This window comes from Stegodyphus dumicola, chromosome 12, assembly GCF_044657685.1.
Source record: "Stegodyphus dumicola isolate Sdum_Otavi_A_Nest chromosome 12, ASM4465768v1".
Lineage (NCBI taxonomy): Eukaryota > Metazoa > Arthropoda > Arachnida > Araneae > Eresidae > Stegodyphus > Stegodyphus dumicola.
This window is the reverse complement of record NC_140779.1, coordinates 45,622,223-45,638,313: the sequence shown is the minus strand read 5'-3', so window position 1 is coordinate 45,638,313 and position 16,091 is coordinate 45,622,223. Positions and strand designations below refer to the sequence as shown.

The following is a 16,091-nucleotide window of genomic DNA, read 5'->3' as shown; positions in this document are numbered from 1 at the left end:
CAAGAAAAGCACGCCAAGAGGTATTAATAACTTCGTTTATCACCGAGAATTCTCTTTCTTTCAATGTAGCTCCCAATTTAATTGAACTCTGCAAACAGTTGAGCCGCGATCAGACGGCACTAAACTCGTTGGAAATGTCCAGGACTACTGCATGTTATAAGATGAAATATGGGCTCGCAAAATTTATTAAGGAAAATATCATTAAAACTTTAAAGGAGACTCCATTTTCTCTAAATTTGGATGAAAGTACTAGCAATGCTCAAGAAAGTATACTGGCAATATTGGTGCAGTTTTATGACAACAATCAAAATGAAGTTGTAGTTCATCATTTTGCATCTCTAAAGATGGAATCTTGCTATTCAGAAGCTGTTTTTAAAGCAGTTGTTAATACTATTGAAGATAATAATATTCCATGGGCAAACTTAATTAGTGTATTAATGGACTCGTGTAACACCATGCGTGGAAAAAAAAGGGTGTTGAAACCAGACTACGATCAAACAAAGCACCCCACTTATTAGATATTGATGGTGACACATGTCACACAGCTAATAACTGTGCAAAAAAATTTGCTTCATGTTTTGATAGATACTTAGAAGATTTGTTTGATGACATCTATTTTGATATGAAAAGCTGCAGTAGAAGAGAAAATTTTTTCAAAATCTGTGAATCCCTTGCCATTAAAAAACTTAAGCCCTTGAAGAGACCAGACCATAGGTGGGTGTACATTTTATGTGTTTTAGAAAGATTCAAAGATCTGTGAGATGCTCTTATTGCATTTTATTTTCACTACTTGGATAAAACTGATAAAGGGGATTATTTTTCTTATGTTGAAACTGTATACAATAAAAGAAATATTTCTGCAGCTCAGAAAAAAATTGTTGAAGGGGTGTATTCTTGCTTGCATTCCCAACTCACAAAGGATGCTTTAGCTCGGAAAAAAAGGATACTAAATGGGTTATTTGTTATGCAAAACAAAACTTTATTGCATATGGCATTATATTCAACAGTATAACCAGAGTTCAACACATATATTAAATTATTTGAAACAAAAAAACCAATGCTTCATTTAATGCATTCCAGTATTTATAAATTGACGGCAAATTTTTTCTCTTTTTTTATGAAGCCAGAAAATATAGAGTGCACATCTTTTAATGATTTATTAAAGGTTGATGTCACAAATCCAGAGTTCCATCTACCTAGCAAAGTAATATTTACTGGTGCAGAAGCTTCCACTCTCCTGAAGAAATTATCAAAAAATCATCCAATAGCAAAAGAATTCCAAATTTCTCTGATGAAAGCTTATACTAATACAGCACAGCATATGAAACAGAAATTACCCCTTAAAAATTCATATCTAATTAGTTTTACAGCATTAGATCCAGAGCTAAGAGGTAAAACCAGTACAATATTAGCTTTTGAAAAATTATCATCTTTTATGTCCCATATTTTTAGTGATAATGAAAAGTCAAAAGTAGAAGCTAAAATAAGGTTATACCAGAGTGATATTGATATCACCAAAGAAATTCTCTACACATCTGATGAAAGTGGAAATCAAGTCAAGTGTACAATTGATAAATATTGGTCTAAAGTTTTTAATTTAAAAGATGATTTCACAAATGATTATAAGTGTCCTACATTGGCTAAATTGGTCAAAGCCTGCCTTAGCTGCTTCCATGGCCCATTAGTGTAAAGTGCATTCAACTTAATGGATACAATCAAAATCGTAAAAAAAAACAACCTTGTATTTAGCAACCTTGTTTTTTTTTTTTTTTTTTAACGATTTTGATTGTCACATTAGCGTGTTTCTCTTCTAGTCTAGTTTAATGGATACACTTGTCACTGACTATAGAACCTCTCTTAAGATTGATTCCCTAGATGCAGTGCAGACTATTAAATATGATTTAATGGCTTCTAAAGAAACCTCATGTGAAAAATATGGCTAAAAAAATCCAATGACTGATCCAATTCACAAAGATCTCTTACAGAATATGAACAGAAGTTGGAAAACATATCAAGAGGACTTTAAAACATGTATTTCAGATGAGTCACCTATAAAAGTCTCTGAAAAACCTTCTACATTAGCAGAAAAGCAAACTGCTTCTACCTCTGCATGTGCAGTTCTCGAGGAAATTTCTTCAACTGTAAATGAGGAAAATAAAAGTCAACCTTCCTGCAATTATGAAGTTCACCACAAAAGAAAGACAAGCCCACAAACATCAGAAAATAAAAAAAAAGCAGCAGAAATTAGATAATTTTTTTTAAAGAATTAATTCAGGTAATTTAAAATATTTACATAAAATGTAGTAGTTTGTTTGAAAATTTATGGTTATTAATTTTGCAAAAAAAGTAATTCATTGAACTTTTATAATTAGGTCATTCAATACTTCAGCCCACCAGCGGCCGAGCGGTAAAGTCGCTGAACACTGGTAGTTCGGTCCGAGGTTCGAATCCCGCGAACGGGCTGGCTGCATGGGTGTTTTCGTGGTTTTCCCCATGTGTTACGTGTATACGAGCCAGTTTCCCTTAGAAAGTCCTCCACGAAGGCATCTCTCCCCTTAGGCAGATAGCCCTGGTGTGCTTTGCCATAATTAAATACACCACATACCATTCAATACTTCATAATTGTAATTTTTCATTTCTCTCCCCCCCCCTTCTCGAAACTCCAAAATGTCGGTAGTAAGTCCGTAAAAGTTTCAGGGAATTTTTTGGGGTCCCGCAAACACCCCTGCTGTAAGGTAATAAAATGACAACATTGCATTGTTTCTTCTTAACTATGTGTCATCTTTTCTTTTCAGCTTTCTGTTATAGGATAATGTTTTTAATCCTATTTCAGCAAAGTGTACTGGTGTTTCAAAGACAGGAAGGCAAGAAATTTTAAATTCAGTCAATAAATTCATGATCAACTGAAAATTCATAAAGAAAAACTATTTCAGGTTAAAATTCTCTTTCAGAAGTGCTTGTGAAAAAAAAGTGAAATGCAAATTTAACATTGATATTATCACCATTTCAGTCCTTAAATAACTCCTAAATGTTTCGTTTATTGCTCTTAAAACAGATCAGGTGTTTAAAAGTTAATACCATAATGTTTGTATTAAAAAAATCTTGAATTTATTGCTAAAGAAAAAGCAGAAATAGAGGCATTATTATTTATATATACCTAGGGCAAATTTAATTTCTTTGAGATCGAGAAGATATTTAAAACAAATGTTTATGCTATATCCTGAAATTACCTAATTTTTTGTTTTCATAAATCAGATGAAAAAGTCACATTTGAAACCCATCCCTTTTTCAAATCAGCTAGCTGTCCAGGTATAATCATGAAAACCTTGTTCTACTCTTGAAATTAAGATATTCAGTTACCAAATCTTATCTCGCTGAATAATTAACTTAAAAGAACATATTTGGTAAATATTAAGTATATAATGTTCATTCAAAAAACAAAATCTTTTCAGAAAATAACATCCGTTTTAAAAACTAAGTAAATTTCAGCATTAAATATGCCTTAAAAGTTAAAATTTTGAAATCTCCTTAATATTTAACTAGAGATTCTTTAAAAAGCAACTTTAAAAGTAACATCAAGTTAAGTTGATTTAAATTGGCAGAAATAATAAAACAGATATTTTTCATAATAATTATTCAAATATTATGCTACATATCTTGAATTATAGGTAATATTTAAGTAAAAAGAAATTATTTAAAATAATTATTTTCTGCATGTAAATAAATGCATTTCTAATTTATGACAGAAATATGGAAAATCAGAAATAATATCAAATGCAGTCGAACTATAAACATTGCTTTTCAAATGTTTCAGCAATCTCACAGAAGGAATGAATATTGCACCAGATATTTTTTAATATGGATTTTATTAATAGCAGTTTAACCAATCTGCATTGAAATTCAGATGATAATCAATGACCCAGAGATTGAGGAATTTTAGATTAAACATGAATAATAATAATAATAAAAGAAGAGCGGGTAAATTTTAAAACCAAGTTATTTCAAAATAAGAGTCTTTTAGGAAAGAAAACTTTTAAGATAGTATTTGCACCTGTACCCTGCGGCATTCAGACGGTCATCACGGAGAAGCTATTATAGTCATTTGCAACTTTCTGACAACTCACATCTACAGGTACTAATATTTATGGTAGTAATCCATCTCACTTACAGTCGGAACCCTTGATCTAGTATTCCGGGAGGGGAAAGAAATAACAATAGCAGTAGCTGGCATTTTTCAGAGGTTTAGGGTTATTTTCCCGACATTTTAAGGGAAGCTCGGTCTAAAATTAGTGACAGTTTTAAAGGTATTTGTAGAAAATCACTCGACAGGCTAAGGGTTAAACAATGCTCACAATTTTCATTTGCAGCCATCGTGTCATTTTTGAGAGATGTGTTACTGATTATGAACAAAGTCAGTAGAATTTTTCAGAGCAATGATGTAGACTTCTCTGTGTTGGTTAACAGTCTAGAATCAACTATTAATCGCATGCAGGAAATGGAAAAGGAGGAAGGTCATGGCACTCATCTAAAGGAAATTTTTGAGTCTGCTCTTAATAATGGGTATTATCGAGTTCAAGATATTAAATTATCTGTTTCTACTAAATCTTTAAATGATTTCATGAGTGCTAAAATGCTTTTTTGAGTGCACTGATAGAGAATCTGCAAGAAAGATTTAATTTGCAGCAGATGCATCTTTTGCAGGATTTTGATGTTTTGTTGAATCCCTTTTGTGTTACAACAGAATCATCAAGATTGGAGTCCCTAGTAATGTTATTAAACATTATGATAGGACAGATTGTATTTCGGTTTTGGGTGTTTCAGCAGAAGAGTTAAAGCAAGAGCACCTTGAAATAGAGTGTTTTTATGCACGCTACAGAGAATTCAAATTTAAACAGTTTGCCACTTTGTTGTTCTCATCGAGTCTAGATGTTGAACTCTTATATCCAGGATTTACAGCCCTGGCACAAATAGTTATGACTATACTTTTGTCGACGGCTATTTGTGAAAGAGGGTTTTCTACTCAAAATAGGATCAAATCAAGTAGGAGAAATAGATTGGAGGAAAAACAACTGGATAGTCCAAGGAGAATATCTGAGCAAAGCCCAGATTTCAAAGAACAAAGGTGAAAAGTTTTTGGTGATTTTAATTTTGAAAGAGCATTAACCTTGTGGAAAAAATCAGAGGAAAAGGAGATTATAATTGTAATGTAACCAAGAAAAAATGTTTTTTGCTACTTTAATTTTGAAAGAGCTGTGATATTGTAAGGAAATAAGGGAAAAGAGAGATTAAAATTGTAATGTAACCAAGAATAAATGTTTTTTGTAACTTTTAATTTTGAAAGAGTTTTGATATTGTAAGGAAATCAGCTGCAAAATTGTGGAAAAATCAGACAAAAAGGATATTAAATTTGTAATATTAAATATTTCATTTAGAATGTTTAATGTAAAATAAATTCTTTTATTTATAATGTTTAATATTTTCTACTAATACTTAACATATGCTATAATTGTCAAATTGCCTCCTTTTTTTTCTATTTCATTTTGTCCATTAAAAAGTGTTTTTTTTAAATAGAAAATTTGTTTCTGTATATGTACTTTATGCTATTTCCGTATTTCACTCCTCCTAAAAAACTCAAGGAGTATTTTTACTCTTCCAAAAAAATCCTAGGAATAACACTGTATGGACGGTTGGTTGTCTCGATGGAAATCTAGACATGACATAAAATTCAATAAAGCACATGGCGATAAAGAAAGTGCTGATAGTGCAAATGCTGAAGAATGGAAATCAGCAAAACTCTCCTAGCTTCTTGAAAATTTTTCAGCAGATGACATCTACAATGCTTATGAGACTGGGCTGTATTATCCTGCTACACCGGACGGCTCGTTAAGTTACAAACTTTTTGCATTCTCTGAGTCCAAAAAAAGCGATGGATCGCGTAACTGTCTTGTGCTGCTCAAACACATCAGGAACGGACAAGAGGAAATTACAGTTGTGTATCGTGAGAACAGAAATGTGGGGATGACCTCTGAACTTTTTAAAGAATGGCTGAAGGATTGAAACAGAGAGCTACAACGCCAGTCGAAAAAAGTGCTGCTTCTTCTTGACAATTGTGCAGCACATCCTCATTCAAATTGCTTGATGAACGTCCAACTGGAATTTCTACCTACCAGGACCATAGCTTTGGTCCAGCCAATGGACATAGGCATCATAAAAAATTTGAAGACCCTTTATCGTGCAAGGTTGGTTAATTACATGCTTGAAACAATTGAAGAAAGTTTGCTGACCTTATCGTCAAAAGGCAGCAAAGTCAGTGCAAAGGTCAACATCTTACAGGCAAGTTACATTTGTGGCTGACAGCTGGCGAAAAGTGAGCAGTAAGACAGTTCAGAACTGTTTTTCTCAATGTGGCTTTAAGCACTTATTTCCAAAGGATGGCAGGTTTTGGAGATGGATGTGAAAAGGAAAATTATGAGTTGCACATGGAATTTCAACAGGTACCAAATTGTGAAGAATTTTTGCTTAATCTTCAGATTACGGTAACTTGGCGAAAATTTGGCGACCAACCCTGCTACAGCAACCTGCTATTTTTTTTTTTTTTTTTTGGACGCCATTTTGTTTTCACGAAGTAAAGGCTTTTTTTTTTTTTTTTTTACTCAAAATTTTTTTCCAACAATCTGCTAGCCGAATTACGCTTATGCTAGAACTTTTTTGGAACAAAAGTGCTTAATCATGACGAAGATTAGGTGCAAAATTGGGAGAGAGTGCAGAATCGCCCACTGCTTGCCGCGTTTCTAAGAATTGTACATACACGGTTTCCATGTACACGTCGACCTATTTTCACTTAAAAAAAATCCCAGAATTGCACAAAAATGGCATTGCGCACACTCTTGACTTTATCCATGTACACTGCTAAAGTCCTAGCTAGTAATCTTTATCGCCTTACCAAAATGTCGCCAAACTACCTGTTACCATATTCCAAAGATTAGCCAAAATTTTATTTACTGACAACGAACTTCAATGCTACGATGAAAATGAAGATTACGATGCTGCAATCGTTGCTCGAGTTGCAGTAAAACACACAACAGCATCGGAAGACCAAGAAAGTGATGATATTGATGCCGTTAATGAGTTGGTGCAAGTGACAACACAGGATACGAGGAAATGCATTGAAACTTTGCATTGGTATTTCATGCAGGAGGGAAATGAAGGCAGTCCCATTGCTGCATTAGATGTTTGTGGCGATTTTGTTTGCGTGCAATCCGTCAAGAGAAAGAGTCAGATCACACTGGATAAATTCTTCAAATGTTGACTGGAACTAGGTTAGAAATTGTTTTTATTGTGCTTCGCATGTTGAGTATCGTGGAGATTGTTTCTTAGAATTTGTTTCTAAAGTAATTCTCTCAATGGAAAATGGTTCAACTGTATTTTTTATTTGTACATGTATGTTCGCCGTACGTGTGTACCACATCATAAAATTAATAATTAAATTTTACTACATGATTTGCATGTACATTTACTGTTTGCTACATATAGCACGCACCGTCTTACAATATAGGACATGTTTGTGTAATCAGACCAGCCGGTTATTAGGACCAAAACAATCGCTTCCCTATGTGGTCTGATTAACCAGAATCGACTGTATATATATCTGAGATCTAAGTAATCTCTCATTCTGTTAACCTTTTGCAGACAAGGAAAATAGTTTCACTTATGTAACTATTGGAATAGACACTGCCACATGTTCAATCCAAAGGATGAGAGAATTTTTTTGCTAAGCTTAATTTCTAGAAAATTAAAAATTCATCATTTTGAAATGTGTAATAATTATTTCTTTTTTAGAGCTTAAATATTCTAATTATTAATGTAAGTATATAGTTTTCCATATTTCCAATGGCTAAAGTTGGAAGATTTCAGAAAATTAAATTGCTTATTATTTTTTTTTTTGTGTGTGTGTGGCTGGGCACTTTATTTAATAGGCCTTGTTCTGCTACAAGGGCGAAAAGTGATGGCCATTTCATTATGAAAACACCTAAAAGGTGGCCATCGTTGCCTCCTATGAAGGGACGGACAGTTACATCCATTGCTTCTCTGGAATTCAAACCCGGGCCATCACTAGGGCAGTTTACTTCATTTCATTCAGAAAAGAAATCCACAAAGCATCACCATCTAAAATCCTTTCATTATCATTTGATTGCTGCAGTAAAAATAAAATTTCTTCTTGCAATTTAAGATATAGAGTATTTTTAACTTTTACTTTCTGTTTGATTTATCTTTTGTAATATTTAACATTATTGACTGGAGACTAGTATTCTTTCCAAAGTATGAAACAAAGAAATATAAAATTGGAAACATAATAAAATAACGTGGAAGAAGTAACAGCTGCTTCAGTTGAGAGACCTAATCCACCAAATGTTTTTTGGAAGCCACATGGAAACTTGGGTTTACATGATATTTCTCATTAACAAAGCTAAGGAAAGAGGAATAAAAAAATAAGGCTAAATAAAATTCATAAAATAAATGTGCTTTTTACAGTGAAAAGTCTTAAAAATCATGTTATTAAATACAATAGTACTACTTATTTTCTGTATGATGAAACAAACAGTGTAACATTGAAAGAAATAGGCTGTATTCTGAAAATAAAGAAACATATTAAATCAAGCACATTTTAAAATCGAGCTGACTAGAGTGTAATTTTTTAAAATATTAAATATAAAAGTGTTAGAAATTAATATGTATATTTACGAATGAATGAATGAGAAATATGTAAGATAAGCACATAAAGCATTAAATAAATATAAAATTCATATTTTTTATTTCTGTATTTCATTCTATTTTGATTTTTGAACCTGAAAACTGAGAATCTTTCTTTTTATATATTTGTTGGTATTTGCCATAAAATTTATGATGTTTTGATTAGCTCATCATTTCTAAAGATTAGCAGATATCTGCCCCAAAAGTGGTCAGTGTATTTCATATGATTATTGATATCTAAATAGTATACTTGAATTAACATGGAAATCCAAACCTTTCTAAAAATAAATTGAATTTCAAATAAATTTCTTGTGAAATCAGCAAATGATAAGATATGTATTAGAATGCATGAAATGTTAAGAAGCCTAATATTTTGCACATTTCACCTTTTTTTTTTCTGCCCTCGTTTAATTACAAAATGAAATTCTTGAATAAAGCAGCAGATGGTTTCATTTTTATAAATAATTTTAATAATTGCATTTTTTCCATTTAATTTTAAAAAATTGTGATTGTCTTGAGAATTTGTTTTACTGTTAAAACATTGTGCTCTAAAATTTAATAGTGAGTGAAAAATTTTCATATAAATGTCCATATTAATCTGTGTATGAAAAGAGAATTTTATTTAGGTGAAAGTTATGTTTATTCAAATAAATGTTTTCTTTTGGATTAATAATGATGTTATATTAAATATTTTAATCTGGTAATCATTACAAGTTATATCAAAATGTGCTATTTTATTGAAAAATAGTGTATCCATTTTTTTGTTTTTGTTTGTTTTATTTTTTAGATACTCTTAGGTGGTGTCCAGTTCACTATACTGAAGCACAAGCAGCACCTTTCAAACGTTATGGACATGCAGTTGTTGAATACAAAGGAAAAATTTATCTCTGGGGTGGAAGGAATGATCTCAATGCATCTAATATTTTGCACTGTTTTGATGTTGGTAAGGAATTCTTTTAAAATATAGCTATGCTTCATATCTGTTTTTATTTATGTATAATTACATATTTTTAAATCTTTCTTTTATAAAAGTAAGGTACTTACATAGTAGAAGCAACCTTTCTGGTGCAGTTTGGTTATTATTTACAAAATAATGATAAGTTATAAAAGAAAATTTGCATATTTTACATTTTAAATTAGTATTTATCCTAAACTTCAATCAATTAACAAGTACTGACAAGTGAATAAGCCATGGACACTTAGAATATAACAAAAAAAGCACACAGGAAAATAATAGTATTGCTTATTAAAAGTGAAAAATTGTTACACAGTTGGTTGCCAATGTTTGGCATAATATGAAAATTTGGTGACTTCTACCAAGGTGGTTGTGCTAGCATGTCAGCACTGAAAATAAGTATTAGTATTCAGATATTAGGAATTATAGAAATAGTGCCATCTATAATGAAAACAAAATGTGGAGAAATACAGAGATAAATGTAGAGAAAATAATTACAGAGAAATGTTTGCCAATCTGATCAAGAATTATTCTTCATAGAAAGGAATGAATTTTATCGTTTGAACAATAATTTAATGATAAAAGTTTTGAACTTCATGTTTCACGATTTTGATAGTTTTTATTATAGCTTTTATTATAGTTTTATTTATTATTAGCTCATTAAGCTGTGATATTTACTTAAGACAAGATACTAGGTGACATAGTTCTCTTATCATGTTGTCTTTTTATAAGAGAATCATATATAATCTAACTGGATAATAAGTGACTGGCATTTGAATGATGTTTAATTATACTGATCCCAAATGTATCTAAAATGCAGGGCTTAATTTCTAAAAGTGGAGCTGTATGGAAGACCATCAGAAAAGAGGAACAAATGAAAATAAATAAATAAAATGACTATTAAAATCAATAATAATTTTAAAATTAAATAGTTAATTGTTATCAGATTAATTAATAATTATGTAATTGATAATTAGTGTTTAATTAATGCATAATTAATTAACTGTTAACTACTAAAGTAATTAAATAAAATTTAGAAAGCAATTTTGAATACAAGTTTATTGCTAAAAATAAAATTTGCGACATCAAATTTCTACTGAAATTGCTGTTCAGTTACTTAAAAGAAGTGCCTGAGCTTTCTTATTTAGGGTTCCGGTGCACCCAGAATAGAATTAGAATTTATCCTAAGAACTAATAAGTACCAGAGTGGGGTTCCAGTGGCCTCTGGTGCAATTTAAGTCCTGCTAAAATGGCAATAATGTGCTCATAAATTTCTGCCTATCTTTGCAACCATGTCATCTAGTGAAAAAAGATTAACAAGTTTCTTTCTGCCAGATCTCAAATGCTTAATTAATAAGATATAGAATTGCAGATGAGTTCGAAACCTAGTATAGTGAGTTCAGAGCATTAAGTTCAAAAATTAGCACAATGGATGAATGCTGTGTGTTACTTGGTGAACCCTTATATTGCCGGTAGTACCTTAGCTGTATCTTCCAGAAATGTAAAAACAAATTAGCTAGAGCATCATATTTAGCTTTGTAGCAGTGTAAGCAAGTGATACTCGAACAGCTGTAAAGTTACCCTGAAAAACAATAAAACCAAATAGTAGCCAACACAGATGAAATTATAAAAGTTTTAAGTAAATTTTAAGTAAATTAAATACAGTAAACCCTTGCTGAATGCAGGGGTTACATCATCAATACACTGCATGCATAACAGAATTGCATTCTTCAAAGTTAACTATAGGGAAAAGATTTTAGATTTAATTCAGATTAAGAAAGCATGTATGCTCTAAACAAACCTAAATATTGTTGTATTTAAATGAGTAAAACAAAACAAATGTTAATTGAAAGGACTTCTATGACTGTAATAAGTTGGTACTTGATACAATAATTTTAAGCTGGTGATTTTTACATGTAGTTCTTTTAAAAATGCGTGGTAAGGAGTGCCTAGTTTTTCAGCTTCTCTCATAAAGCACCGTCTTCTTTCTTCACTTGGGTCTTGGGCTAAACCAGACAGACCCTGCCCCTTTTTTTAACAATTCATTTAACTAGAAAATTAAAGGCATTCTATCTTATTCATTATTGCTTCTTTCACTGTCGGTTGATGTTGTAAGAGATCATTCAATTCTCATTCATCATTTCTTGATTAATTCTTTGACTTCTCTTTCTTCCATATCTGAAAATCTTTTGGCACCAAATGCTTTTGCAGTTTGTAGAATTCATTGGCTTCATTTTGAATCATTAGAAAGCCTTTAAAATTGTTGACAACTTCTAGTAAGAGTTGATGCCAGCAAGCCTTCAATGTTGGTAAATTCCATTGTTCCCACATAAGTTTAATCACTTTTGTGCAGGGTTTTGTCTTGAATTTCTTCCAAAATAGCATTAGTGTTTCATACAGCACACTTAGTAGCTGTGACATTACAGTAACATTCCAGTGTTACATTTTCTTCATGTTCTATTTGTGATCATGATACAGTGTCACAGAGATGTCACTTTGTGATGCAGATGTGAATGTCGCATGTCATATACATGTCACAGCAAACATTTAATGTGACCCCCAAAAAATTCTCAATCTCCCCACTGTTATATATGTAACTGTAACTGTATCTATTATTATCTTTAACCATAACTGTAATATAGAATAGTAGATGAGTAATGTAGAATAAACGATGTTTGTGTACATCTTGTAATCATCACTGAGCACGTACCCAACACATATAAAATACAACACATGGCGCAGCTCGTCCTTGATTAAAAAAGAAAATCTTTTTTGAAGAACCACGCAGCCTCCGTAAAGATGTTCTAAACAAAAACATCATGGGAAGTTGTTTACTGTGAAATCGAAACTTATATCCCTGGTAAGTGCGTTGTTTATTTTTATTGGAAGTGGCTAAAAATACGTATATATAAACTATTTAAAGTCCTAAATTAAATATGGATGGATTAAAGCCACCAAGTAATCTAAGTTTCGAAGGAAATTTAAGCGAAAATTGGAAGAAATGGAAACAAAAATTCCAAATTTATATGTTAGCGTCTGGTGGTATTACTAAATCACCTGAAATTAAAGTAGCTATTTTGTTGCATATTATTGGTGAAGAAGCACTTGAAAAATTTAATACTTTTAATTTAAGTGAAGAAGATAAGAAGGATGTTGACAAAGTAATTGAAGCTTTCGAAAATTTTTGCATACCGAAAGCAAACGAAAGTGTTGATAGACATATATTTTTCTGTCGAATGAAATAGAATGTGAAAGAATTAGAAACTTTCCTAGGAATGATTACATATGTTTCTAGATTTATACTTAATGTATCAGAATTGACATCATGTTTAAGAGATTTGTTGAAAGAACAAGTTATCTGGAACTGGAATGCAACACATGAAAAAGCGTTTAGAAGACTAAAAGATGTCTTGGTAAATAAACCAGTTTTACAGAATTATGTTATAAACATGCCAGTAGTTTTATCTGTAGATGCATCTCAAGAAGGACTAGGAGCAGTCTTACTGCAGAATAATTTACCAGTGGCATATGCATCTAAGGCATTAACAGATACACAGAAGAATTATGCTCAAATTGAAAAGGAAACTTTAGCTATTGTATTTGCATGTGAGAAATTTCACCAGTATATATTTGGAGAAAATATTACTGTGGAAAGTGATCATAAACCACTGGAATCAATTTTTAAAAAGCCATTAAATAAATGCCCTGTAAGACTACAAAGAATGCGTATAAGATTACAGCCATATCAGTTTAAGGTAAAATATAAACCAGGAAAAGAACTTTTTATAGCGGATGCATTATCAAGATCATTCACTGATAAAGGATCTGATTTCTTTGAAGGAGAAATAGAAGCTCATGTTGGATTAGTTGTAGAATGTATACCAATGTCTAATGGTAAAATGGAAGTTTTTCAACTGGAGACAGAAAAAGATGAAGAACTACAAGTTTTAAGAAAATTAATTAAAACTGGATGGCCAGATGAAAAATGTATGGTTCCAGAACTGGCAAAACCATATTTTAACTTCAGAGAAGAACTATAGAAGCAAATGGATTAATATTTAAAAATTCCTGTGTTGTTGTACCAAGAAGTTTACGAAAAGATACGTTAAGCAGAATTCATTATGGTCATTTAGGAGTAGTAAAATGCAAGATCAAAGCAAGAGAAATATTATATTGGCCAGGAATGTCCAAAGAAATTGAAGATTTGGTACTGAATTGTCAAACATGTTTAAGTTTACAAAAAGCTAATACTAAAGAACCAATGATATCTAAAGAAATACCTAATGGTCCATGGGAAGTATTGGGAACAGACCTCTTTTACTTTCAAGGAAGGGATTATCTAGTAGTTATAGATTATTTTAGCAAATATGTTGAAATTGGACATTTGGAAGATTTGTCAAGTGTAGCAGTGATAAAGCAATTGAAATCAATTTTTGCAAGACATGGTATTCCGAAAATAGTATATTCGGATAATGGTCCACAATATAATTGCAGGAAATATAAAAATTTTGCAAGAAGATGGAATTTTGAAACCAGAACTTCAAGTCCAAAATACCCACAGTCTAATGGAATGGTTGAAAGACATATTCAAACTGTCAAGCGAATGTTAGAAAAAGCTGTAGTTGACAACAAAGATCCATATTTAGTTTTACTGGAATATCATAACTCTCCTATTTCAGATGAAATTAAGTCACCTTCAGAATTGATGTTTGGAAGAAAAGTAAATGGATTGATGCCTATAAAAGAGAATTTTGTCCGGGCTAAACGATATGAAGACCATAAACAACATTTACTGAAGAGACAAACCTTACAAAAAAGTTATTATGATAGGAATGCAAGACCATTAAAACCACTGAAAACAGGAGATCATGTTTACATAAAAGAGAAAGGGAAAAAACTAAATGAAAGAGGGAAAATTATAGAAGAAGCAGAAAGACCACGTTCATATAGGATTATAAGAACAGATGGAAGAATTGTAGAAAGGAACAGAAGAGACCTTCTTAAAGGAACTAATCAAGAAGAGTTTGCAATACAAAACAACTATGAGAATGAAGTTATAGATGAACCCGAAATACATGAAAATAGTAGGAGCACTACAAATTTAGATGTGCCTGTAAGTCCTTCAAAATCTAACAGAAGTGTTGTGTCACCAAATAGTGAAAGAGGTATAGTATCATCAAATTTTTCAAATGGACATAACTACGTCACTCTATCTGGTAGGACTGTTAAGAAACCTTATTATTTAAAAGAATATGTTTAATTTTACTACTATTATTATTTTTTATAAAAAAGGGAGATGTTATATATGTAACTGTAACTGTATCTATTATTATCTTTAACCATAACTGTAATATAGAATAGTAGATGAGTAATGTAGAATAAACGATGTTTGTGTACATCTTGTAATCATCACTGAGCACGTACCCAACATTCTTGATTGTGCTCATGTAACTCTTCTTTAATTGAATATATCTTTGCACTGACCTTGGCTCATATTGATTCCTCTTGATTCATTGTTAAATGTTTCAACAAACCTTTCGGAATATTGGATTATAACGAAAGTTTCCTGCCACCACAATAGCACAATATCATTTGCGCAAACAGTTTCTGTGAAGTTCTGTAAACCATCTAAATACAGTAGCATGAGATGGACTTTCATTTTCAAATGACATCTGTAGATGTTGAATGCATTTTTTTTTTTTTTTTTTTTTTTTTATTTAAAGCATACAAAAATTTGTTAGATTTTATGTCCGAATTTTTTTAAATCATTGTAATATTAAATGTAAGGCCTTTGATATTCAAGCTGATAACAGATAAGAATTCTGTTTTTATAGTTTTAGCCTGGACATTTCTTTTCCTATTCATATAAATGTTCTACTATGAATTTAATTTTCAATATGTTCAACTATCCGGAATTCTTCACTTATCTGTCATTTGATATTCCCCAAGCTTTCCGGATAGTTGAGCTTTCAATGTACACATATTTAAATTACTATGTATTTATATATATTTTACTCAGATGATCGTTCATGGTCAATACCTGTCACTGGTGGTAATATTCCCAAATCAGTAGATGGCCATTCAGCATGTGTAATTGGAGATTACATGTATATTTTTGGTGGTTATGAAGAAGAAGCAGAGAAATTAGTACAGACACTGTATAGGCTGAACTTTAACACATTTAACTGGGAGGAAGTTATAACATTTGTGAGTAAATAAATATCTTTTCTTTTCATATCAAATTATTTATACTTCTAGGATTATTTGCACAGTAATGTAACTTCGCTGTTGTTAATTGTATATTTTTATATGGAAGTTTCAATTCAATTAATTTATTATTCTTCATAAAATTGTTTGTATGCTGAAATGAATGTGTGAATGTTTT

General features: G+C 31.3%; 1 protein-coding gene across 5 annotated transcripts in view; it reads left to right on the top strand.

The window, feature by feature from the left end:
* LOC118179586 (kelch domain-containing protein 3) overlaps positions 1-16,091 on the top strand; it is a 61,024-nt gene that overhangs the window by 20,688 nt on the left and 24,245 nt on the right. For all 5 annotated transcript variants that reach the window (XM_085827679.1, XM_085827678.1, XM_085827676.1 and 2 more), the window contains 2 exons: positions 9,539-9,694; positions 15,726-15,913. In XM_085827679.1, coding sequence (XP_085683805.1) covers positions 9,539-9,694; positions 15,726-15,913 — 344 coding nt within the window. The remainder of the gene's footprint in view (positions 1-9,538; positions 9,695-15,725; positions 15,914-16,091) is intronic.